Raw genomic sequence first — 27,902 nt, forward strand, 5'->3', positions numbered from 1 at the left:
AAATAGCCTAATTAAGCAAAAGCGCAGTGCCCTTAGCGTTGCAAACAAAATGCCTCGGCCTCTAATAACCACAATATGAAGTGGACTAAATAAAAACATGTTGTTGGGATAAACACCAACAGTATGTAGAGGCCCACTACAGGTGTTGCCCCCCTCATCAAAACTTTTCAGCAACCGTGAGTCATACCTCGTCCTGAGTGAATCATTAGCTCTGCCCCTGGTTCAAATAAACCCCAAATCCCTGTGCCAACTGTGTATGTGGAAGGAAGGAAATATTGGTGGTGCACAAAAAACCGATACAAAACTACGAGTAAAACTTCGTATGACCGACAACGATAAAGAGTGCGGCAAAACCATAACGTTATTTGTTTACCACCAGCTAGCTACTAAAAGGGAATGAACACTAAGAATACATTTATACCAATAAGAATACCACAAGACAAGCTTTCAAGATATATGATATGTAAGGAATAACGTATAGAACGCCAGTCATTATTGGGAAAATAAGTCCGACAGGGTGAACCGGACCCCGACGCGCAGCGGAGCGTTCTTTACATAATCCCGCTTATTACTTGCTGCTTTCACTTTTGAATGAAGTTCCAGTCCTTGCGTAGTGATATGAAATACTTGAATTAGAAGCACAAACTCCGTTGCCATTGACAGCGGTCATTATTTTTTTCAGTGGTCCTTTCTCAGAAATAATGACCGCTAGAACTTTGAGAAATCCCATTCAAGTCAATGGAGCGTTCTACTTGCCTTGTGAAGAGCCGTGTAACAGCAGACTAACATATTAAAACCTGTTAGGAGACGGGTGGCCTTTTATGACACACTACCCCACTACCAAACATTCTAAATCAATTGTATGCACCATATTGCTATGTAGCATAGTAATATTATACACCATTTGAAAGCTTGGACCCTTGGGAATCCATACATGATAACCTTTTTTCATGTACAATCTGGATAGTGCTTTACATTGTCAGATTAATCATACTATGTCTCAATTAAATTTAGTCAAAAAAGCACCTGACAGACCTTACAATGAGGAACTACCAACCAGTGCAGAGTCTGTATTAATGGACAGCAGTTTCCTAGCCTCACCCCAATCATCAGAAGGAGAGATAACGTAAATAACTGGGTCATGGTCGATTCGGATAAATAAAGGCTGGCGCCCAAATACAAGCCGGTGTACAAGCCAGGGTAATAATTGCCTACCAGTAGGGCTATCAGTCCACAAGCACTATAAGACATTGTTTCGATTTACTTCAATGAAAGAAAATAGCTCTTGGTAGGTTTAATACTCAACTCAAGTAGGCTTGCAACTCAAAGTTGCAAGCCTACTGTTGCCAATGAAAAGTTGTTGTACACCATGGGTCTCCAACATGTCGCTCTCAAACTACCAGTCGCCTGCCGCCCTCTTCTGAGCTTGCCAGTTCCTCAAGCAGTTACTAGGCCTACTACATTTAAACACAATTGTTGCCGTGAGGCATTCCAGCCTACGGCTTTCATAAAAAGTAGGCCTAAATCATACATACATAATTAAAATAACTCAAAATTAGGCTACTTGGCTGCACAATAAGATTTCCATTAAAGCACAGCACACGTTGCGGCTGCCTTGTCTCGCAATAAGCGGGTGGAAATAGTGAACCATCAAATACCCCCCTGATTTCAGTGTCCATCAGTCCCAACATTTAGCAATATCGAACAGTCGAAAAAAAACTAAATTAAAACCAAAACCAAAATCTTCTGCTTTTGATAGCCTGTAGCCGCTCCAAACGAAACGCATGTCTCACAATAAAACACATTAGAAAAAAATATACCCTTAACTTGCTGTTCTCTATGTTGAGTCAGTCAGTGAAATGTTTTGGCTGGGGATGTGGGAGGGGCTTCTTAGATAAGGCCAAAAATGAAATGTAGAATGTATGAAATGTAGACCCTATAGGCCCACAGCTGTCAATCATATTAATACTGTTGTATTACTCTAGTACTAGTGTGCACAATGCTTTCAATGTAATCCCTTACCACAGTATGTTACAGTAAAAACTTCCTCTTATGGTACAAATCTAAAACCATAAAACTCCTGGCTTACATATTGCTTGCATGACAGAGAAACATCCCGAGCAGCTTTTCAGCCATTTCCTTTGATAACTTTTCTTGATGCAGGCACCCTACACTAGTAGACAAATGCAGAAAACATTTCGGCCTAAAAATATACCATGGCTCACTCTCATAGAGCACCTTACCATGCATACAGAATTACAGGTTCAGTCCCTGCCCTGTCACTGTAAGTGCCTCATGCTTGATCATCCTTAAGCACACTATGTGGATATTTGATTTGATTAAGTTTATTTAGTATTTAGTATTTTAGTATTTTTTTTATCTTCTAGTCAGGGGCCGAGCTTGAGGGGGTGCGGGAGGTGCGGCACGCCCCCGGCCCGGGACCCGCAGGGGCCGGGGGGAGGGCCTCCCCCACCTCCGGGTAAGGTGGGGACGGGCCTCTCCCACGCACAAGGCGGAGGAGCTAAGATCATGCAAACGGTTTCTTTTCAATCATTTTCATCAGAGTGGGACGTATTAGGCTTATAGGTTGCCCCAGTCAGGACGAGGTATGACTCACGGTTGCTGAAAAGTTTTGAAATTTACTTTGATGATTTAGTAGGTGTAAAATATTGAATAAAATGTTCTGTTGCATGACTGGCTTTATTTTAACTCTCATATTGAACTTTACGACGTGCAAATTTACAAAATTGGATCAACGATATTGTCTCCTACAGGCGTCAATGAGAGAACACTTACATGATTTTGGTTTCGATTTTCTAATTGGAGTAAGTCTTTGTGACAACACGTCATGATACATTTGATAATGTTTGATCGTTGTTTTGGTATGAAGCATCTTTTACGTAGCCTAATGAATGCGATCTACAGTAGAAAGTGAAAGTAGCCTAACCTAGGCCTATGTGCTCTGTGTCTGAGTCTGTGCACGTCCGCAATTGATTACGTTCCTCAAATGGAGAACACATCAATCCCATGGTATTTTTTGCCCTAAAATGCATGAAACATGCAAGTTCAAAATCCCGCCGGTACGTTACATCTCCGTTTCATGTTTGCCTAGGCTACTAGCCTACAATAGATGAATTGAACGAACTCAACTGACAACAGGTATACTGATTCGGTCATTGAGACTACAGACTACAGAATACAGTACAACAAACGTTCTGTCTTTCTGAAGTTTATTTTTGTATTCCGGGGTACAGTAGCCTAATTGCCTAATGTCTTGACAATAGTTTTTCTTACCGGCTTGCTGTTTAAACTGACTGCGCCGCTCTGAACTTTCCTGTCAGGTTTATGACGTAAACCGCTACATCTCGGCTCTGGCATTGCCTAAACTCATCGTGTGAGAAAACAGATTATCTGTCAATATTGGGCTTTGAAAGTAAGGGATATTTGTTCAGTAATAGTAGGCCTAGGCTACATTTTGTAACATTTATAGAGAAACCGAGGGGAAGTTAAATTAGAAATCGTTGGAAATTGAAAACACATACAAAAAAAGATTCGGAGCTTTTAAAAAGAGATTCGGGGCTTGAGCCCCCAAAGCCACCCCCTCGCTCCGCCAATGCAATCACCCAGCAGTAACTTCTGCATTCAGTGAGATTTGCACCGCCCTAATTTTATTTTTGACTCTTCCTGTCACCGTTGCAACCTCTGAGCGCTCATTCTCCAAGTTAAAGACCATTAAAAACCACTTGAGGAGCACAGTGGGACAGGAGAGACTGAGTGGACTTGCCATGTTGTCCATAGAGAATGAGAGAGCAAAGAAAATGGACATAGGCCTACACAGAGCATCGTGGACGAAGTTCAAGGAGCACAAGGCTCGTCGTATGCCCTTCAAATAGTGCTGCGTATTATTGTTGTTTTATTATTAGGGGTCATGTAGCCTAATGTTTTTGTTGTTCTCTTGGTTACACTTCATGTACGTTCGATGGACTTCAAAATTACATAGTTGCTCTCCGTGGCACTGACACTTGTAAGACCCGCTGTTGCGGGCATGTGTAGCCTATGTAAAATTATCTTATGATGAGTCATGTGCCCCGCCCCCGGCCCGGCTCTGACTTGTTCCGCCACTGCTTCTAGTGTCTATTGTGCAGTGGAGTTTTTTATATTTATATACTTTTTCAGCTGTAAGTGCAGGTGTGTGATGTCTGTATGCTACTGAGACCTTGAACTTCCCCTTGGGGATCAATAAAGTATCTCTATCTATCTATCTATACTATATATTTGCGACCATTTGAAAACTACTGTAGACTACAGTGTCAATATGACCCCCCTGGTTAAATAAAGGAAAAAAAAACATTCATCAAATTTCACTGTTTGAATGTTAGAAAAACAAGGGCTACTTTGGCGTGGGCCTACGCTAAAATATGCATTTAGGCAAATGTTACACACCAACAGGCCAGCCAACTTCTGCACAACAAATTTGTTGTTGTGGGCGACTCAAAGAGCAATAAAGCAACAAAATTATATTCGGTTGTGCCGTCCATCCTTTCATACACAATGCAGAGTGATCGAGGGAGAGATGACCTCTGTTGATATGATCTGACCTCTGTTGATCTGCGGCTCTGTAGGTTGCGGATTCACTCACAGACGCACCCACGCATTGAGCTCTACCAACTATGTAATGTGTCCAAAAGTGGTCCAAAGCAACGAAGAAAGGGATCAGGTCAAATCCAAGGTGCTGCAGAGATCTCCATGTCCTGGAACAGACAGAAAACACACACCTTTATCTCAGGTGCTCAGACTCTCCATTATCGTCAGGGTCATGCAGAATGTGTCTGCGAAATGGGGAAAGAGAGAGGGAGAGGACAGAAAAAAGGGAGGGCATTGTGTATGTGTCGTACTGGGCTTGTTCCTGCATTCTCCGGCCATGCTGCTGCGTCTCCAGGTGCCATGGAACTTTGGAATGAGTCTCAAGGTGCCGGGGAACTTGATGGTGTTCCAGAAGCTGCTGTCGTCACTCAGAGCGTCCGCTGTCATATCACAGATCTCCAGCCACGAGAACTGACGCTTGAACTTATCAAACCACATGAAATGCTTAGAGGAGGAGAGGATAGAAGGCGAGGATAAGAGAGGAGAGGAGGAGAGGGAGAGATTTACATACATTCGCTGGTTTTTGTCTATTATCATAATAGTAATCCCATGTAATCCACCATTTCTTAGTCATACTGTACATATGTTGGTGTGTGCAGGTCAGATTCTCACCAGAACTCTCGCTCAGCAGGGTCGATAGAGTCCCACTCCGAGGAGCTGGCATGAAGGTGGAAACACACACACACACACACACTCACACAACTACTGTGGGACCACCCAACTCTCGCAAAGCGAGATGCATCAAACAAAGTAGTCAACTGCACATAGTAAGACTTGCATAAATGGGTACTAAATATATTTTTTAAGGTAACTAGTGGTTTCTCCACTTCATGGCACACTGTCATAGCCTGGATTCAGCTTTGAGTAGTTCATTCAATTATGAGTAGTTCATTCTCTAAATGTTTCATTATTTCTGTTTCTGTGTAATAAACCCAATAAACCCAAAAACAGTATTCCTGCACACAATACACTTATTATTTCAACTATGCAGCAGCAGGTTTAAACACTTTAGGCTACTATCGTAAGCTGCTCAAATGCTAAGAAGACATTTTAGTTAGGCTACCAAACAGCGAATCCTAACTACTGTACTATTGACTACTATAACGTGGCCGACTGCTTTAAAGCTTCCAGTGTGGATAAACAAATACAAAATCACAATAGATAGGGAAATCACGGTAACCAAAGAACCAAAACCAGAGCGCACAAACGTAATTCGCTTTGAGTTTACATTTTAGATTTACAATTAAAAGGCAAAATGTAGAAATAAAAATATCCCCAAAAGAGAAAATAATAATCCCCAGGAAAACCCCTAAGGAAACCTCCCCGGTAGCCTTTGTAATTTATATATTAAACTTAAAGTCGCACCGCTCATGACTGAACAACAAGAGTGCTTTTAAGAAGCAGAGGAAAACACAGAAGTGGGCCAGCTGCTACAACCTCGCTACTGTCGCGTGTCTCCTGCGAACAATGATAAAACAGTTCTAGTGCAAGGAGATCACGGAGCGAATGGAGTGCACGCCAAAAGACCAAACAACTCGCACCAAACTACTACCACCCACGTTGCGTGTCTCCTGCAAACAATGATAAAATGTCCGCATTGGCTGATTGGAATACAAGACCCGTCAGGGGAGGCGCCCCGGCCGTACCTCGCGGTCGGAAACCACCTCCCCGCCCCAGCAAGTCCACCACCAGGCCGGGGGCATATGGGGCTCCATGGAAAATAACAATACAGGTCTCTTTCGAGGCCCTGTAATTGGAATGAGCGTATCCTAAACCCATGGGCCCCATGGACCCATTGGAGGGCAAGTGTGGTGGGTTTACATTGATTGATTACATTGTGGTGGGTTTACATTGATTTACATGCATTTACATTGAAAAAATTAGAGTGTTCAAAGGCAGTAGCACACCTGAAGACTGCAGGCGCCTGAAGACCAAATAATAGAATAGGACTTCTGTGGGTTTTCGGAACCAGGGCGATGATTAAGAGAGACGGCCAGGGGGAATTCGTATTGCGCCGCTAGAGGTGAAATTCTTGGACCGGCGCAAGACGGACGAAAGCGAAAGCATTTGCCAAGAATGTTTTCATTAATTAAGAACGAAAGTCGGAGGTTCGAAGACGATCACATACCATTGTAGTTCCGACCGTAAACGATGCCAACCCGCAATCCGGCGGCGTAATTCCCATGACCCGCCAGGCAGAGTGCGGGAAACCACGAGTCTTTGGGTTCCGGGGGAGTATGGTTGCAAAGCTGAAACTTAAAGGAATTGACAGAAGGGCACCACCACACTGCAAAAACTGCTTATCTAATAAAATCTAACCAAGATTATTAATCTTATATCAAGATAAAAAAATAAAATAGTTTGTATTGTTTTCAGTATAAAGAGACTTACCTAACGCTTTCTCGTGAAATCATTTGACTTATTTTAAGAAAAGTTTTAATTTAATAGCTTTCATTTAATCTTCATCTAATAGCTTCTCACATCTCAGACGTGACTTGATTTTCCCAAGTACACCGGTTCTGTTATAGGCTGACAGTGACCTTTTGTCTGCCTTTCCATAAAAGATTTAAGTACATTTCATAAGGTTTCAATGGCTGCAGATGCTTAGTTAGGTTTTTACGCTGTGTGCCTCTGAATGGCCGTGCCTTCACAGATATTGGTACATGATTAACATTCCCTGCATATCTCACATTACATTTAAGATCATGTTTTGTTTCCATGGTTATACTAAAGGTAACTGGGTACGATTTATGTGCAGAGTAACCACAAATTTTAAGGAACGGCAAAGCTGAATTTCTTCTACTAGCCTTGCAGAAGTAATGTCGTTTAAACATTAACACACAATAAGGGTTAGACTCCTTTAATTTCCCTGCAAATACATTCAGCCAGTTGTTATTTCGGAAACAAATACCATTATCATTACTTCTATAAACTTTTTCCCACTCATGTCTTTCTAATGTAAATACTGCTTTCTCTTCTAACTTATATGTAAATGGACCTAAAGAGGATTCTTGTTTTAATACAGTATGTAAAGTTGTTTCACTAATTCGACTCGATAGCTTGTCATCTGCATCTACATGTTCCTCTTCTGCCACTTCACTTTCCACCATAAGGTCACACTCATCAGAACTGCCACTGCTACCTACATCAAAATCGTTGGTGCGGTCACAAGTACTGTTATTATCTAAGTTGTCCCCAGCTTTGCCCTTGGCTCCCTCTGAATTACCTGAATCTATACCTATTACATCATCATTTGCAAACTCTTCAATATTACACGGTTGAGACTGCTTTTCATTAGCCAAAGTGTTAATATCACTGTATACCACATTATTGTTATTATCTAAGTTGTCCCCAACTTTGCCATTGTCTAACAAGTTGGCACTCTCTAGACAATCTGGACCTATACCAGTATCAGTTTCAGAACCTACTAAATCATCATGTTTTGCAAACTCTTCAGGATTACATTGTTGAGACTACTTTTGATCAGCTGTGTTAATGTCACTGTACACAAGATTTCTTACATTTTGATGATTCTCTTTTCAGATCACTTGCAGGAGAAGAGGATTTTTTTTAGGTCCAAGGGACAACCATGTGGCCAATTTAGTGACTTGGCAACTAGATCCCAAAACCCTTTCTGGTCTATACTGTTTTCAAAAGCTGTTTAATTGCTGTTTAACACTCTGACACATGTACATAGTCTATTGTCCGTATTTAACGAACACATTTATAACACTTTGATCCACCTTTCAATTTCTGTCTATACACTGGGCTAACTACTGGTATATCAGGCCCACAGCTCAAATTCACATCGCAGCCAAGATCTCTCCCAACACCTCATCCCCTCCAAATGACAACTCCCTGACACGACTCATAAAACCTGTCTGACCAATGTCAATGACATCCATGCCACTGAACACAACACTTCCCCTGCCTTCTTCACTTAGACCACCTCTTCTCCGACGCCGCACACATCTCCCACTACGGACACACTCACTCAAACCTCCACTTGCCCCTTCCCTCACGCCACCACGTCTCCCACTACGGACACCCTCAAACAAACCACCACTTGCCCCTTCCCTCATGCCACCACGTCAGACACGTTTACCACGACACACACACACACACCCACCATCACCAGACACAGCACCTACTGAATCTGGACCTCTGGACCTCAGAAGTGCCTTGGGGAAGCAGAGGACATCAACACCTTCAATGTGGCACCTCACACCTTCACTCAGTCCCTGAAAATTCCACCAGATTACAGTTAGAAACTAGCCTGGCGAGCCAGACCCACATTAAAATGTAGGGTCTGGGCACTCACCGTTCGCAGTGCTCAGTCCGAGGGGCGGGATAATCAGTTGTCTTTCAAATTCCATCTGCACGCAATAGGACAGCGGCAGCACTAATGAGTCCCATGCGTTTCCCACCAGCGGAGCTAGTTGGCTAGTTCAAACGTTTGCCAACATAATAAAAGCTTAACTCGTGTCACACTGTTCGCCAGCAGCAACATCCATCTTATTTGTTTTCAAGTAGCAGGGAATTCAAGCCAAACCGTTGCAATTCTGTCATCAATCATTATGTTAAGCCCACCTAACGACTCTATACAGGATTTCAATGGCCTGATTAAGTTTCGATTTCTGGAGCGTTGCTAGACTAGCCCTGGCAGCAAATGTAATTTTCTGCGTCTAGATTTCTAGGCTAGTTAGAAACTGTACAGCATTTACAAAAAATAATTAAGAACAGCACTTACAAAAGTAAAGCTAATGAAGTTGTTGCACTTACACCACACATCTCCCAGGTCCACAAAGCGTGGCATGCCATTATCATCACTCAGGCGGATGCCATCCCTGCACCAAAGCTGACTGTTGTGAGGATGGAAGTGCTCAGCAATGGAGAGGTAGTCCACCCCAAGGCAAACAGCCACGCGGTGGAACTCCTGCCGCATTAAGGCCTGATAGTCAGGGTCCACACATAGGCGTGGGGGAAAATCGAGCACAAATACCTGCAAAGTAAACAACAAGATAAAAAAACAGACAATTCATAGCAAGACAGCACTAGTTCTGTAACAGATCATAACAATAGTTGTAATAGATCGGTCATAACAATAGATGTAATAGATAGTTAGAGTGTAAAAATAGAGATAAAATTACAGGCATGCAAACTGGTCAGGGGTGAAAAAGGTGTGGCGCGAAGTGGGAAATGGCCGTTTCATAGCGAAACAAGCACGAATGACATTGTTGCCAATAGTGCATACCTTCCATGGAGTATGAAATGGCCCAAAGCCAGAGATTTACAGATTTACAGGATGACGTGAAGAAATATAATATTTTAATTAAATTCAGGCGGGTGGCGGTTGAACCAATCAAATGAAAACATACATTGTTATATACATTGAAATATATACATTGTTTTGTGTTACCTACATCCGAAAAAACGAGCACACTTTGAAATAGTCAAATTTTCATCAGGCAGTAATTTGGCCTAGTTGCTTCTATGCATGCTGCTTTGTTTAGGCCTAGGCTACTATCAGAGATGGCAGCGCAGGCAAAGGTGGTACATGACATATTGAAAAAGGAAGAACTAATAACCAAGGAAAAAAAAGGTCAGAAAAGTGCTGTCTGGAATACATTGCTGCCTGGAATACATCACATGTGTGCTAAACCCCAAACCTCCACGAACACATTGACAAGTTTCGTCCGTCGAGATCCCAACAGAGTACCACAGGATGTCAAATCAAAGTTGACAGATGCATGTGTGGACCTGTGCTCTATTGATATGCGCCCGTTTGTTAGTTTCGGGTAAAGGATTCCACCAAGTGGCCCAGACGCTGATTGACATCGGAGCCAAGTTCGGTTCCGTTGACGCTGGTGCTATCTTACCCCATCGGCAAACTGTGTGCAATCGGGAAAAGAAGCAGGCTTCCATTGATAAGCAGAAACTTTCGGAAGCCATCCAGAAAGCTTTAAGCAGCAACAGTGGTATTGCCATAACCACAGATATGTGGACAGATGAATTTAAAAAGAGGACAGTCCTTATGTGTCAGTACATCAGTCAGTAGAAGCTGGAAAATCATATTTTGGCAACGGTGGAATTTGACCCTACCCTGAAAAAAAACTGCAATAACCTTCATGAGCAGATAACCAGTGGGTTAACGTCCTACGGAATACAGACAGACAAAGTAGTGTTTGTCAGTGACCAGGGCTCGAACATAAAGGCCGCACTCTGGTCCTACCACTGGATTCCGCGCTCCGCACACATCCTTAATACAGTGCTGAGACATACTTTCTGTACAAAGGGTTACTCTGAGTCCGATGGCATTGAAGATGTAGTGGACATGATCAATTACTGCAAAGAGCTCATTGCATACCTGAAGAGAACCGGTGCGATCGCCAGCCTAAAGCACACCGTGAATCAAGAATGTGATGTGCGATGGAACAGTTAAGTTACTATGTTGGAATCGATACAGAAACAATACCAAGACATAAGAGCTGCTAGAGAAGAGACCAAAAACATCGCCTTGATGGCATCCACCAGGATCAACTCACACACTTGACCGACTCAGCCTTTTCACTTGAAGGTGAACATTACCCAACCATTTACCGTGTATTCCGATGTTTCACAGAGCAACCCCTCACGCACACGCGCACACACACACACACACTAAAGGTAACAAAAAGTTTAAATTAAGTAGCCTATCGTAGCATACCAGCATTTTTTCCTCTCCAGTGTGCAATTAGAATGTAGAATATGGCTACAGTGCAAGTTTACCGATGATTCATCTCCCATGTCACGTCTCGTTGCGGCGCCTTGGTAGGCCACTAAGCAAACCTGCAAGCTATGAGCCCAGCTGCCAGTATTGGAGGAGGCCTAAACATCTCGTAGATGAGACTGCCTGGGTTATTTTGTTTCGATATTATATATAAAACAACCAGTCATTGTAGCCTACCATTCAGGGAATAGGCATTTACAGTTTTTTCTGAATGCTTAAACACAACTGTGATTCTTATAGCACAATTTCTAAAACTATTAATACTTATAGCAAAACCACTCACGGAGTTCGCAAAACTAAAAGCTTTCACTGCACAGCACTCTTTTTGCGGAACTGTAAACACAACTCACTGTTTTACACTCAATTTCCAAATGATCAACACACTCCTGGCAAATCATACACATGTATGGCTATTATTTACACTATTTTGCCAACTCTCTGGCACACTTTCTCATGTGAAAACTGTTTTAGATAATTAGTTAACTTTGCAATCAGCCTAAGCTACATAAATAAGCCACAGGTAATGTACAATGGGTACAATGGAGGGAACAGGAAGAGTGAGAAGAGAAAGAAATAGCCCTTTTACAGACAAAAAAAAACAGTCTACATGTGGGGATATTGTCATGTCAGGCCTGGATACGTCATTCCAGAATATATTTTTCCCGGTGCCTTGGACTAGGACATTGCATGTGATGTAGACGGAATTTTGAGAGAGACGACCCGATGTAGACTGATTTGTTTTGTCTCAGTGAAATTGCTATTTTGTGTTTTGACTTGGAAAAACACACTTATGTTTGTTTTGATCTGTGTAAATAAACACCAATACTTGAAGTTTGGATCCCTGTATGTTTACAGAACTATGACAAAAGTATGACCTCAAACTGACATAGTCTACCTCGTGCACAGAGAAAGCAAAAGCCAGATGTGTTTTTTATTCAGACCATCAGTGTGTGGTTGGCACATTGTGTGCTTATTATTGTGATGGCGTGTGTTTACTGTTTGATATGAAAACATAATTTTTACGAAGGTGTGAAGAGTAAGCAAGGTGTGTTAGCTTTTGCAAGAGAACTACAATGTTTTGCTGATTGGGTGTATTTGTGTGTAGAGTTTTGCAAAAAAAGCCATAGTTACAAAAAATGTGCTTAAGCAATCAGAAAAAACTGTAAAAGAGAGAGAGATTATGGAGTGATATGACTCAGAAATAACATCGGGCAATGGCAGTGCGAGATGTTCAGAACATAAGAGCTAAAATTCTACAAGCTAAATAACATCCACAGCAGGAAAAAAAGACGGTAAGAAAAATAGTCAGAAAACTTAGATGTGTAAGGCAAGCAGGCAAGTTTGGGGGTTCTTACTAAAAATGTGAACATGCACGTTGCACTGTTGTGCGGTGGACTTTCGGAATGAAGAGTCTGCGTTTCTTTACAGTTTTTTTTCAAATGCTTACACACTAAATCTTTGCTTGTCACACAATTTTCTAAACATGTCTTCCAAACATCATAACCCCACACCAAATCTGCAAAACCATACACTAATTCTCAGTGTTTGACTCAGTTTTCAATTGACTAAAACACATTTTGCAAAACACCACACACAATTTTCTACTTAACACACAAAAATCGAACAGGAAGTAACTTGATTTCATTTTTCAAACACAACCCATCAAAATGCCACACTAAATCACCAGTGCTTCACTCTCTCTCTTCACTTGAATTTCCCCTGGGGATCAATAAAGTATCTATCTATCTATCTATCTATCTATCTACATGTTTAAACACTCATTACTTTACGGAACACCATCCAGTCATTGCCTTAGTATAGGCCTATGAATAAGATACTCTATATGTAGGTATGGACCCTTTCAATCTGGCACTAGAGGATTTCAGAACCAATGCAGATACTTTGAAAGGAATGTTCTACAAAAAGTCGACTTTATGTACAGTAAAACTTGTCTTTTTTACTATATTTTTGTGTCTTTTGTGTTTTTGTGTCATTTTTCTATAGACCTATGACCCCCCCCACACACACACACACACACACATACAGACAAACACACACACACACATAAACACACACACACTTTTCTTTGGAAAAAGCAAAGTAATTTGATAGTAGTCAGTCATTTCCATAGGCAAAAGCAGCTTTTTCAGAACTCCACATCTGGTGGTCATTGCCTCATCTGGTGGTCTATTTTGCTTTGCTTTGTTCTTGTTGGCTGTAAAATACTGTATTCACAACAGCAAATTATTTGGGAAAAATCCCTATTTTTTGGTTTCAATATTGCTTGCATTTTTACTGTGTATTTCAACTTCTCTCTGTAGATACCGTAACTTCCATTCTTGTATGGAAATACATTTACATTACATTACATTATTACATTACATTACATTTAGCAGACACTTCTTGACCAAAGTGACTTACATATGTCAGCTATATTACAAGGGATTACATTGTCCCCGGAGCAACTTGGGGTTAAGTGCCTTGCTCAAGGGCACAACGGTGGAAGCCGGGAATTGAACCAACAACTTTCAGGCTACTAGCATGCTAGCCCAGCTCCTTAACCACTACACTACCACCGCCCCATACATAAATACATAAATACATAAACCCATAAATACATAAAGCCAGAAGAGCATTAGGTTTTGAGCAAAAGTGTACATGATGTATCCAAAATGTCATATTATGACAAAAGTGTTTGTAATGTGAGGCGAATGTTTGATTTAAAGATGTGTTTATGACATTTTGAATGTTGTGTGTCATTTTGCTGGAGATTTGAGGCATTTTGCATTTTGTGTGAGCAATTGTTGGTTTTGTGTGTGGAGTTTTGAAAAATAGACACAGAGTTTTGAAAACGTGTGTAAACAGTTGTAAAAAACTGTAATATCGAGGCGCCATAGTTTGTTTCGATTCATTATGAAATGAATTGCACTGTCTGCCTGAAAAAGACGCGCTCTCTTCCCATGCAGTCAAAATTAATGGCAGTCTTCAAAACAGCCCTGACATGACAGTGCGTAAACTATAACGTGAATGACTTGTTATTTTATTAAGGCTTTCTTTTTTCTTGAAAAAAATAAAGTACAATAGGCATTAATTAGTAGGCCAGGGGTGGGCAAACTGTGGCCCGTCAAGCACTTTCATCCGGCCCGCCGAGCATTTCATTTGGTTATCAGGCTGCTCACTATTTTTTTCCTGTGATGGAGACGACGTTGGTTAGCTTTACTGCAAACTGCTTTTCACTCTCCTTAGAGAACGTTTACAATGTCAATGTCAAAACATCATGTTAAATAGAGATAACATCATGTTAAACTAAGTTAACTCTTAGTTATCTCCTTTGCAGCAGATCTAACGTGAACATTATGCGATCCATTTAATCGGGAACGCGTCTGCACTCACGAGAGGGAGAGAGAGCCGCAGGTTTCAGCTGGCTTGTCATTGTTGATAATATATATCTCCTTCTTATAAGAAACTTTTAAAAGGAAATCATGAAGGCAACAGTAGTTCCCACTACTGACCATTTAAAAACTGTGAGAGGCCCCAGCCATAGGTACAGCACTAGCCATAGCGGAGCAGGCAGAAGATCATTGAGAAATAAACGTGAATTAAAGCGACTGTCTTAAAGCGACAGTGCACAATTTATACATTTGTTAAACAGCGTAAAATTAGCAGTATTTTTAAGCAAGTAATATTTTAAAAGAAATACTTTTCATACTAAACTATAGGCTATAAAAAATGATTTTTTTTTTTTTTAAGTGTGTGTCGTGGTGGGGAGGGGGGGGAGGTGGTATTTGTTGTGCAGCCCGCCGGCCAATTTTCAAAACCCAGTGTGGCCCTTGAGCCAAAAAGTTTGCCCACCCCTGTAGTAGGCTAAATAGTAGCATGTTGAACTTATGTGCCAAATTGCGTTGTTTATTACGATGATAAAATTGTAGGCTAAAAAACTTTAACAACATACAAAACCGCCAATGCTATGTTGCTACATTAATCTCAACGTCTTTTGCTAACAGAAGTTGAATGTTTCAACTGGCCCACCTGTGACATCTCTAGGCATCTCTCCTCTCCGTGCTCACATCACTATTCCAGATGACATTTCAGACGCCTCTATCTGCGCTCACAAAAGGAGGCTATACCGGGCGCGAGCGTTTTGTTCACGTTGCCTCTGCAGCAACAATTAGCTTCCACTGATGTTTAGTAAACGCATCAGAGCCCGTTTACAGAGAGCCGGATCACTCCCTATTACAGTTTTTTCTGGTTGCTTAAGCACATTTTTTGTAACTATGGCTTTTTTTGCAAAACTCTACACACAAATGGCAAAACCTCTCACCCAATCAGCAAAACATTGTAGTTCTCTTGCAAAAGCTAACACACCTTGCTTAACTCTTCACACCTTCGTAAAAATGGTGTTTTCGTATCTAACAGTAAACACAAGCCATCACAATAGTAAGCACACAATGTGCCAACAACACACTGATGGTATGAATAAAAAACACATCTGGCTTTTGCTTTCTCTGTGCACAAGGTAGACTACAGTGGGCATCGCTTTCAAATGACCACTTCATTCACAAGATTACAGCGGGTGAAGCTGCGCGGAAGCTTTAGTACCACTTTCAGCCACTGTGCGTCGCTCTGCCACTGTACATCGCTCTGCCTGCCGTCCCTTACATAATTGCCGAGAGTAATCCCAGCCTACGAATTCAATAACAAAATAAATCATGCATAATTAAACATTATTTAGGCTACTTGGGTATGGCTTAAGGCTTGACTACACGAAAATCGAAATCGAAATTTGCTGTCTACATTATTGTCAGTGTTGGGGTTAACGCAACTACGCAAATCAAAACAGTGGTGTGATAATTGAGTCAGTAGAGAAATAACTGTTCAGAATTAATCTGTAGCCTTGGGTAGGCTTCTGCAGAAAACAATGTTGTTGCCGATTTAATACTATCTGGCGACGTTTTTTAACAGGCTACTTAATAGAGGCTTATGACCCACGTTTTGGTTTTAAGTAAATTAATTTGCCCTACTTTGACTGCAATGTAGTCAATTGACTGCTTGACATGTCATTTTTATTTTTCTGTACAATAAACAATTACATCTGCTTTATGCCTTGGAATTACATTCATATTTGGCTGACTGCAGGCAGCCACTTCCCTCCCCATATTCCAAGATTAAGATAGTATGAAGTGCTTTTTGTATAGGCTACCATCATAAAAAAATAGTTAAAACGAATAGCTATTTGCAATTTGACAAAACACTGGTCCTCATTTTGCGAATGCGAGGACGATATGAGCCTGTTGCATTTAGTTAGATGTCCGAGTCACGCATAATGTTTGAAAACCACTGGCTCGTAATCACAATAATTTAACACACGACAGTTGGATAACCTACTTCATCATGTCCCCATGCCTACATTTTTGAGAGTAGCATAGAGATCGTTAAAAACAATAAAGTATGGCTCTCCGTTTGGGACATCGAAAACTTATATTTTTAATAGACTACCGTCGAAGATGCTGACTTGCAAAAGCCTCGGGATAACACGTTATCTCCACTATCATCAGTCATGCCCCTTGATCAAAGTGGGGAATGAAATAAAAGTTTGAGAACCACTGGCTTAACAAGTTACCTACAGTCCAGAACACAGAATCTGTTGCAATATTCTGACGATCGGCAATGATATCGGCAAATGTTTGTTTTCCAAAGTAAGAATTTCACTTCACCATGCACCTTCGACAATACCTGGCCTACCTGGTATCATTACAAACATTATTCTGTGTCCTAAAACTGGCATATTTTATGGCATTGTGTCATGTAAGTTCGTTGCAAAATCTAGAGAAATGTGTGAGGTGGTCAGCGGGGGACAATTGAGACACACATTGGATTGTGTTATTACTTGAACATTCCACACTATCCACAGCTGTGGTATGCCTATCAGGGGCAGGAGGATTACTGTCAGCGCAGGCTTTATACAGAATTCTTCAACAGAAGGCCTCGAATGTTGTCTTGTTTGTGGAGTGCTTTGCTTCGCTTCTGTAATTTCGGCTTCATTGAAAATGAGGGCTTCCCTCAATGACCCTCCGAGAATAAATAAAGGTTGAATGAATGAATGAATGCAGGCTTGCCCAAAATAAAGGCGTGTGGTTTGCGCAGCCTACAGTAAATTAAAGGGGCCATATAATGCAAAATGCTTTATTTATTGTACTTTTATTTGGGTCTCTGATGCTTCTACAAACACTCCAGGTTTGAAACAAAACCTTGAGTTAAGTTTTTATGGGTTAGTTGAGAGAGGTTGATGTCAGAAACTATGCGCTTCTGTGAGCTAGTCAGAAATCTCCCTTATTGAGACGTCACAATAAGGGAAATTTGAATGTTATTACTCCCAGAGCCATATAGGGCGCTGACTACCCACCCCCATCTGAAAATTCCCACCCACTATTGGAACGTCCTGTCGAAGATCCTCCATTTTGGTCATAGCCTATTGTTTCCAAAAGTAGGCTAGGCTACACAAAATATCCAAACATCTTTTAGGCACCTGATATCATCCATATTTCAGTGTTTCCCACAGAATTGGATTCAATTTGTGGTGGTAGCTGGGGGGGTGGGGGTGGTGGTACACATTATGAAAATAGGTCAAATGGTTTAGCTGGGTGTAAGGAACTAAAAGTCTCTTCAAGTCCTATGACCGACCAAAGTATGTATACCCTATTAATGACCAAACAAACATTATTTCAATACATTAAAAAGGAAAAAAACAACTTGCACTTCTGAATACTTAAGTATTTTTTTAAAAGCAAGTACTTCTGTTCTGTATTTTAACTTAAGTAAAAATCTGACTTAGCAACTTTCACTTGTATTGGAGTAATATTTGACAAGGTGTATCTATACTTTCTCTTAAGTAAAGGAATTGTGTACTTCGTCCACCTCTGGTGGCACTCACTCAATGCACTCTCAGGCAATGCACACAGGTTGGTACAGAGACAAATACACATACAGTACACTGGCACACACACACACACACACACACAGGAACATACTCACACAGTTATACTATACACCACACACTCAAATTAGGTATTGTAATGGTGCATTCATGATACGTCGGATATTTGGGAATCCCGCCCTCCGACTCAAGAAAAATGGTTTGAACGCAAAGTTGCATCACATTTTATGCTCAGTGACTCGTTTGAAAAACTTGTACCTCGAGCTCCCCGACTTAACGCCAAAATCACACACACACACACACACACACACACACACACACACACACACACACACAAACACACACATAATTGATCTTAGACTTAAGTAGGCTGATCTAGATCTTCAGTGAGGGAACCTTTTAAAAAGTTGTTTCCATAAAACATTGTGGATAGGCAGTTCAGCTGTTTCTGTAGATTAGAAATATGTCTGTCCTCAAGACACACACACACACACACACACTGAGCATACAAAACAATAGATTTCCAATAGCACATTAAGTGGAAGGAATTTTGACATCTGGCAGGTGACTGAAGTACACACCCTTATACTTTTGTCTAAAAAGGAAAATGATGATTTCATGACACTCACACAGATTCAGGTAAAGCGAAAGGACATTTCATTTTAGTTTAATTTCACCTGAAGCTGAGCACTGGCCAACAGTGTTTCCTACAAATAGAAACTTAAACAGTTACAGGAGCTCTCTGTGCCACTGAGAACACTAGACAAAGTTAAACATAAATTGATTTGTTTGATTGATTAAATTGATATTGGGGATACCTTACAAATTGTAGCTGCATTAAATTTTAACCTTTGGCTCCAAATCCGTTTCCCATTCAATCTTTAAACAGAAGTGGAGCACATACTCTCTGCTTGCACGCATAGACAGTAAAGGGGAAAAGTTCTGTGGCCATTCCATGTTCGTCAAATAAGGTTCTTGCATGATTGTTCAAGGAACGAAAACAATTGCTTTAGCTCACAGGCCTTTTGTCCTCCGTAGGCTACTGCTAGCCTGGGTTTTCCCATGCTGCCTTATGCGCACGATTTTATTCACACTGCTAGGCAGCCTGGATTCCATGGAGCAAATTTTCGCCTCAGTTACGGTTCCCACACACAGCTGCGTTCCGTCAACGCATGCCAGTGGGTGTTCCCGACGGTAGCTATGCAAATGACTTGAAGTAAAATCATAATGTGATTGGTTGGTGCCGTCCGTAGATTGGCTTGATTGGCCGGTGCCGTCTGTCGGTGCAGCAACAGCTGAACTCCTCAACGCGAGCGAGGGGAGAAACGCAACGGACCCACAATTCAGTTTGGCAATGGATCACGTGAGCCCAGCTATGTGTGGGAGCCGTTAGGGGACCAATCACAGAACGGAGGGAGGGCAGCAAGACGATGACGACACATCGAAGCCGTTATAAGCTACATACAGACGCATTTGATAGACATTCGTAGCGCCCAATAAACGGCTCTGGGCATTCGTAAACCACGTTTCAAATACGAGAAAATGAATGCCTAGTTCCCAGATCCCATCTCAATGAGATGAGGTCTGACATTAGCCAGGCTAGGCTACTGCCGTATAATAGCACTGAAAATTTTGTGGCCTGAGCAGGACTGTGCATTACCTTTTTTGTCAGATCATGAAGAGATTTCAGGTGTGCAATAACTTTAAAAGGCATCTTCATATGTTAGGGTGGTGTGGGGGCGATTACTATAAAAATGTAAAACCGAATTGTCCACTGAAATCAGAACTTAAACAACCCCTGAATCCATAATGGTGGGTATACATGTAAATTGGGTACAAATTGTAACCCAAATTATTAATTGCACAAAAAGATTGTTTTTCTTTTTGGTCAAAAAAATTAGATTAGATTCCCCATGCAAACTTTGAAATGAGCAAACTGAACAAAAATATTGGTAGTGTTGCATATTGATATTAAAGTATTGAAGAATCAGATGAAAATACAGTTATAAAGACTTATAGGCCTACAAAATATTGATAATTTAAAAGTAAAAATCACATACTGTAAGCCTATTATTTAGGAGGACTACCCTCGCAAAAAAGGGGTGAGGGTCTGTTTGTTTCAAATGAGTAGCCCCATGATTTCGGGTCTTCAGGTAGCCCTCATTCCCAAAAAGGTTGGAGACCCCTGGACTATGCTATTCACATTATAATACTAAAAGATTTGAGGGCTCTGCTGATTAACCATAAAAATTTTTAAAAAATAATACCGTGATAATACTATAGATGCTTTAGCATATGCCATAGCATTGCCGCTGAAATCGTTTAGCTTAGGTGATTGAGTTTTCATTCTTAACATTTTTTCTGACGTTCAAAGTCTCTGTGTTAATTTTTTTTTGACGTGCCAACACCTAAAGCTTTTATTAGTACTGATCAATGACACATCATTTGATGAACTCAAATCTGAGGATGTCACTCAGCAGTCAGCTATGTGGGAGAGCAGGATGAACAACTACAGTATCACACTCAGAAACATTCAAAAAAGGCACAGAAATGAAAATGAAAGCATACAATTTTCACAATGGAAAAATGTAAACCTGCAGCCTATATGTGTTTGGATTTCATCCAAACTGTGCAGAAATTAGGGTTTTTGGCACCTAAAAGTCAAAGATGTCTTAATCCAAAGGTCAACTTAATTACAGCCTCTATAGGTAGAGAAGACTATCCACTGCAGACATTACCACTAAAATAACATTACTTTATAGCTAGTCTCTCTTTAATGACTACAAATAGCTGCTAGAAATAAATATCTCACTGTCGCCTATAGGATAACCATTGGATCAGCACCATCTTATCTGAGCACTATTCAGCTCAATTGCCCATCTCGACTACACTGGTGTGATGAAGAGCATCTGTTGTCTCTACCTTCCCTCAGCATGACGAGATCACAGAATTATCTTTTCCTTCATGATTCCTCAGTGCTGGAATTGCCTACCTAGTGCTGTCTGTTCTTGTGATATCCTTGGTATATTTCAGAAACATTTAACATATCATCTATCAAATCAGTTCGTTTAATTGAGCCTTACTGTAGTAAATTCTTATGTGATTTATGACGATTGATGATGATGATGACGGCGACAATGCTGACTGATGTTAATGATTAGCCAATTTCTAAACTTAAATGTTCTTCTTATAATTGATGTTCTTACAATATCTGTGTATTGTTTTGGCTTACTGGCTTACTACTAACTTATTGTGATGTAAGTCGCTAAATGGATAAACGTGTCTACTAAGTATTAGGCGGGCCTATATATGGGGAAAAAAACACCTAACCTCAACAACTTCCTGACCATGCTGCCAATTCAGTCTACTCAAAGCATAGAGAGTGATGGACATAATTTCATTCTGCTAGTTTTTAACCTATATTTTTTCCCCCACAACTTTTGTCTTGTACTGTCCAGGGAAAACAGATTAAACACCCTAAACTATATATTTTCTAAAAGCATTTAACCTATAGATGACTTATAATACCATTTAAGACATGTATTATCTTCTTCTGAGGTTGAACCCTATGTTGACCCGTCTATATCCATAACCATAGAAAAGAAAAGGAAAAGAAAGCTTCAAAATTCATCCATGCAAATGAATCTACAGTATCAGGGAAACACTTGCCAAGACATTACAAAAGAAATGCTTTGGTGAATGTATTCAAAACATGGAATGTTACATGTCTTGTTGCACAGTTTTGCAAAGAACATGGGTGGGACCTACTTCAATAACATTCACTTTGAAAAGATAATCGACCTTGACTTACGTGTCAGAGTATTCTCTATATAAGCGATGCTGAACTCACCTGCACACAAGTCAGATATCATACAGTGCTGCATAGAGCAAAGAAAGGTAAGTGATTGGGTAGTCACGGCTTACTGATCTGATGTATTAGTGATCTCTTTTTGAAATGACTTGATATACTAATTCTAAAGTACTTAAAAACGAGTAACTGTGATGTTTTCATTCTCTTGAACCTTAATTTAACTGACTGGAAAATATTTCTACTTTTTTCACAGACTGACTTGAATGAAAAAAATGTTTACCAGAGGCAAGTTTACCATTGTTTGCATTTGCACTATCCAGTGATAAATCTGGATGGTCCATTTTCTCTGTTTTTCTCAAAAACAATCTGGGATATGGTCTTTTCTGCTAAATTTCTACTGGTTTGGTTTGGTTGGGGGGGGGAATCTGGGCTGAGCTTGGAGACAAAGTACTCTGGTGGTGTTTCTGTATAGTATTAATATCTCCTTGCATAATTTCAGATTGCATTTATTTACGAATTGGCGAACTGTGTTAAGTTTCCAAAGCAATTAGTTAAATAATTATTCTTATATAATAATTCAAACTTTTCTTGAAATGGGGTTTGCACACCGAATTATACTAGCGATAAACTTTTAGATCTGAGAACAAGACTGAGAGAAGCATAACTGAGAAGATCTTCTGAAAGAGGATTTTCTATTTTGCTAAATAAACTGTTACACATTATGTTTATTATGTTTGATTTGATGCAGAGTTTGATTTTGGATTTTGCCTCTCGAAACTTTAGGCTTTAAATGGCTCCATATCGTCCGCTGTCTTCCCGTCCATACCTGATGCCCCTGGGCGCTCTTCTGGTACTGGCATACCTGAGCCCAGCCCTCTGCACCTGTAGGAAGGGCAGCCCCGATGAGTGCATGGATGCTCCTTTCATTCCAGGCCACGACCTGGTGGGTGAAGGCTTTGACATCGTGAAGATGCAGCGCAAGAGGGCCTACATCATCGACGTGAAGACATACCTGAATGCTGATAACACTTGCCAAGTGTGTGAGAACGACTAGATGGACCATGAACTCCAGAAGCTTCCGTTGTCTGTTGTAGATTGGCACTCAAACTCCAAGTGCAGTCTCTCCCTCAACAGTGCTATGTATGAGTCAGCCACAGAGCTTGTGCACAGCACTGCCTCACAGATCAAAAACGATTGGAAATTGGGGCTCGATTTGGAAAAATTTGGTGTGGGAGCAGGAGTGGAGGTGGGAATGGGAAGGTCCCATGTAGCCAGATTTGCCTTTTCAAAGGCCAAGATGGACCGCTTCACATTCTCCATCCATGACTTCAACTGCACATATTACAGGTGAGTTCTTAACACATCTGCACACAAATTTGTATATACATTACAATAGTGGCTGTATGAAATATGGTGATGGCAAAGTAGCATGGCATACCCTATTATGAAAATGACGTATTTTCCGTCCCATTCCTTCATTGCTCCCACAGCTTCCGAGTCTCTAACACTGCAAGTCTAAGCAGAGAGTTTTCTCAAGATATTAGCCGCCTGCCCAGGGACTACAATAGCAAAAAACAACAGTACAAACAGCTCCTTAACACCTACGGTACTCATTATCTATCACAGGTAGACCTGGGAGGGAGAGTGAGGACAGTAAGTGCTATTCGCACCTGCCTTACCATACTCAATGGCCAAACCACCGGGGAAATAAAAGACTGTTTGTCTGCTCAATTGTCTCTGACCTTTGGTCTGTCCATTATTGACCCTAAAGTAACCCCAAAAGCAGAGGTATGCTCCTCGATGTTGAACAGCAAAGACATGACAGTCACCAGCACCTACAGATACATTAACCAAATCACAGAAATAGTTCCTGGGGATGTGTGGATCGGGAGCCTCAACAATGACACCACAGGGTTTGAATTCTGGTTTGACCAGCTGAAGGAAGATCCAGGTGTGGTGAGCTATTCCCTGAACCCGCTGTCCATGCTGATAACTGATGAGGTCATCAAAGACAATGTGAAGACTGCCATTAAGGAATACCTGAAGGACAATGTCAACCCCCCCAACTCTGACAGCCTTAGCTGCAAGTCAGGCAACTGCTGCCCGAAAGAGACCTATAGAGCCAAAAAACTGCAGATTAACCTGAGAGCCACAGGTCTGAGAGGTGACTGGTATGGTGTCACTGAGGCATTTGCCACTGTTCAGTATGGATCAGGCATAAGGACAACCAATCAAGTCAACTCTGATGATCCTGACTGGGACGAGCTGGATTTTGGAAATGTGCAAACATTCAGTCCGTCTCTGATAATTAATGTGTATGATAAAGACTGGTGGGGAAATGAAAGGCTAGGATACTTCAACTTCAATCTTAAAAAAGGATCAAACACAGAAATACGCTACTTTGGGTCCAGCACTGTCATACTCTCCTACACTCTAACTTGTGATGATCATCTGACTGGAGACCAGTGTGACCAGTACACACCTGATATCACACTATAGCATGGTCACCCTCAACCAACAGGTGACTAAACCAATCTGAAGAGTGTGCTCTGAATCAGTAAAAGGGCTTTTGATTTGATTTTTTTGATCATATTCTCCTCTTCCCCTGGAAACGTACAATTAGTGGTGACGGTTCTAGGAGACTTTCAGGAATCGCATTCATATACATACATGCATACAACCCTAACTTGGCATACTGTAATACAAAGGCTATTTGAACTATATTTCTTTCTTGTCCTGTTTTCCTGATTCCTTTACTCTAGATTAAAATGATAATCACATACTTATATTGTAGCCACTAATAAAGACAATTGGTGTTTATGCAACTTTAAAACTGCTGGTTGTTATTATTCAATATGCACTACTTTATTAAGAGCAGTAAGGGGAATAAGATTAACGTATACAGAGGTACAGATGCTGCTAAGAATTCATAATTAAATTAATCAGAAAATGACAGAAATGTTCACTACTCCTTACTGAGAACTTGAGAGGATAAATTATGAAAACGTTCAGGCCTACCTCATAGGTGGGTTCATTCATTTACGTAAGTCATCTCACTAACTCAAATCCTGTCTGTGTATGTATATTATATCAATTGTTATTTAAATAGAAGCAAACAAGGCAATTCCTTCAAAATGGCTATTGTAGTGACAGTTCATTATCTTTACTGGCATACCTACTTCAACACTATTTTCAACAAAGACATGTTTAAATGATTCAGGTCTTTCTGAGTAACAATAGTATGATTATCTTTTTTGGAAATGGCAATGTACTTTTTATTTATTCTATGTATTTACTTTAATTCCTCAAGGTAAATACAGACTAATGCATCATGATGTCTAACATGTCAAAGCAAACATTAACTAGATGTACCGCATAGCGGTACAAAATATGACCGCCGCTCAGTCCTGGACATCCGTTCCGCGAAAATAAATCACACTTCAATTTGTCTCCATATTTTACTCCATCCCCCACTCTTGAAACTTTTGTGTATGCTTGTTTGGCATGCCTGAGTGTGTGTGTGCGGCTGCACAGAAAGTAGCCTACTGGTGCTGAAAAGGTGAATAGATTGTAGAATAGCCAAAGAAGATGTAGCATTGTTATAAAACCTTTAAAATCTCTAAACAATCACAAGTAGGGCAGTTCATCACAGTTCATCCATTGCAACTGGATTGATGAAAGGTCACTTACACCTGTAGGCTACATTGTATTTGGGAAAAGCAAAAGGTATCAGCATAATGTTATTTATTTATTTTGTTTTTTTTATGTATTTATAAACAAAAAACATCTCTGTCAGTTCCATGCCGCTTTCAACAGCTATCAAAAACAAAGGTCATTTTGGATGGATGGATTTTTTGGAATGTTTCTTCTTCTACATAAGATTTTAGTCATCTTTAGTTCATGTAATAATTTTTTGTCAATGCACAAATTAAGTAACAGTAGTCTGAAACGTTATTGTTAATGCACAAATTAAGTAACAGTAGTCTGAAACGAAATGCTGTTTTACATCTAACCAGTGGTGCAAATAACTGACATGTCCAAATGGGCCTTGATGAAATCGTGCCGCTAGACTGTTCATACACATTTTAACGGGCCAAAGTTGAAGAGCTATTGTCCGTTATTGTTAAGTTAAATATAGGCTGATTCATGTTCCCTTGCATTGTGTAACTGAGGTCCATGGCTAGTCTGGCTTTCATCAGACCAAGCTCAATCTTTTAAGAAATCAAAAAAAAAATAAATCACCCAGCCTAGTCCATAGGCACCCGATATTGTTTAATTTTCGATTGAGATATACACGCTCTGGCTATTCTAAATGCAAAAATGCATCAGGGAGTTATGACAAAAACGGTAACTAACAAACTAGATCCTAATAGAAAGCTGTTAGCTTCCCTAAGCTACAGGTAGGATTATAAGGTAGGGCTATTTACAACATAAATTGTCAATAGGCTATGCTGGCTTTAATAAATAAAATCTGTTTGAAAACCAATGGCTTACGCCCTTACAGTATCAAGCCGGACTTAAACTGTCATATCGTGGGCAAAGTTGTAATAACATTCACGCAGCTCCATGAGTCAAGGAAAGTTGAATGAAGTAGCCACTTCTAAATGGGACCCACTACACAGTAGCTTAAGGTGTGTTGCTAAAGCAGCCATAATGAAGGTGTAATTGTTTGAATACTTCACACACACGTTTTTTAATTTCACAGACTACAACTACCAAGCTGGAATCAAAGCACATCGATTCCCCTCTCACACCCTGCACGCACTTAAAACAAAATAAACAGGCGTCTCAGTCTCACGCATGTATAGGCAAACTGTATCAGACCGGTGTAACGTTGGTAAATCTTCCATTACACAGAATGATTTTTGTAGCACGTGCAATAAATGACAGTTGAAAGATACAAACAGTGCTGCTATCAATTTGCTTGGTATAACGCATTTATAGTTTTCTACAAATGCAATCAATCAAATGGGCCTCCATCACTCAACCAACGCTAACGGTAACATTACCTAGGTCCTTATTGATATTACAAGATTAACGTACCTGCAGTAAAAACCAAGCATGTCCGATAAACATCCTCAGATTTATTTCGCTTCAAGAAGAAATGGGAATTACTGTACACTTCATGTGAACATCGCCCTATCCTTATTAGATGTTCGCCAAGCGTAAATTACAGTCCTTGTAGGAAGCGTCCATTGTTTTTCCAACCCACTTTTAACTTCCAACAAAATTACGTCTCACTGCAACGATGCGCCATCTAGTGGACAAACGACTACTTATCGCCAATACTGAAAATGCAGCCATGATGATAATGATGAATATTTATTTTGGCTTTCTTTTTAATCCTACTGAATTTGTAATTATGGGGACGCCGTTCTAATACCGATAGTATGTGGGTGCCTGTGTGTGTGCATGTGTATATGTGTGCACCGCCATTTACAGGCCAATGAGTGTACAGTCACTAAATGTACACATAACCCCAGGGACGAAATGAAATTTTTCCGTAAAAGTCTAGTGGGGCTACATACCCACCAAATTTCATGTACCCCGGTGGTTCGGTGTCCCGGGTATCAATGACCAAAAATTCAGGAAGTAGATGACGGGAAAAATTCTTGAATTGTGTGCATGTGTGCGTGTACAAGTTTATGTTTATGTGTGTGGGTGTGTGTGTGTGTGTGTATGTGCGTGCTTGTGTGTTTGCCTGCGTATGTGTGTTTGTGCATGTGCATGCATGCTTACATATG

At 40.6% G+C, this 27,902-nt stretch overlaps 1 protein-coding gene and 1 long non-coding RNA gene across 3 annotated transcripts in view; both read right to left on the reverse strand.

Annotated features, from left to right (window-relative positions):
* Positions 1-4,061: 4,061 nt before the first annotated feature.
* Positions 4,062-5,335, reverse strand: LOC125284461 (calpain-1 catalytic subunit-like). 2 transcript variants are annotated; one of them, XR_007191866.1, is made up of 3 exons: positions 5,257-5,335; positions 4,896-5,088; positions 4,062-4,751 (listed from the first exon to the last, which is right to left on the reverse strand). XR_007191866.1 is itself a non-coding variant. In XM_048228415.1 (2 exons), the coding sequence occupies exons 1-2, from the start codon at positions 5,179-5,181 to the stop codon at positions 4,714-4,716; spliced, it is 324 nt and encodes a 107-aa protein (XP_048084372.1). In that variant the 5' UTR covers positions 5,182-5,325; the 3' UTR covers positions 4,062-4,713. The 2 variants fall into 2 exon arrangements, 1 of the variants encoding a protein (XP_048084372.1); XM_048228415.1 differs by having other exon boundaries at positions 4,896-5,325.
* Positions 5,336-7,131: 1,796 nt separating this feature from the next.
* Positions 7,132-27,902, reverse strand: part of LOC125284447 — a 28,288-nt gene continuing 7,517 nt past the window's right edge. Inside the window, exons 3-4 of the long non-coding RNA XR_007191864.1 lie at positions 9,427-9,646; positions 7,132-8,885 (exon numbers count right to left, since the gene is read on the reverse strand). This is a non-coding gene — a long non-coding RNA (uncharacterized LOC125284447). The remainder of the gene's footprint in view (positions 8,886-9,426; positions 9,647-27,902) is intronic.

This window comes from Alosa alosa, chromosome 19, assembly GCF_017589495.1.
Source record: "Alosa alosa isolate M-15738 ecotype Scorff River chromosome 19, AALO_Geno_1.1, whole genome shotgun sequence".
Lineage (NCBI taxonomy): Eukaryota > Metazoa > Chordata > Actinopteri > Clupeiformes > Clupeidae > Alosa > Alosa alosa.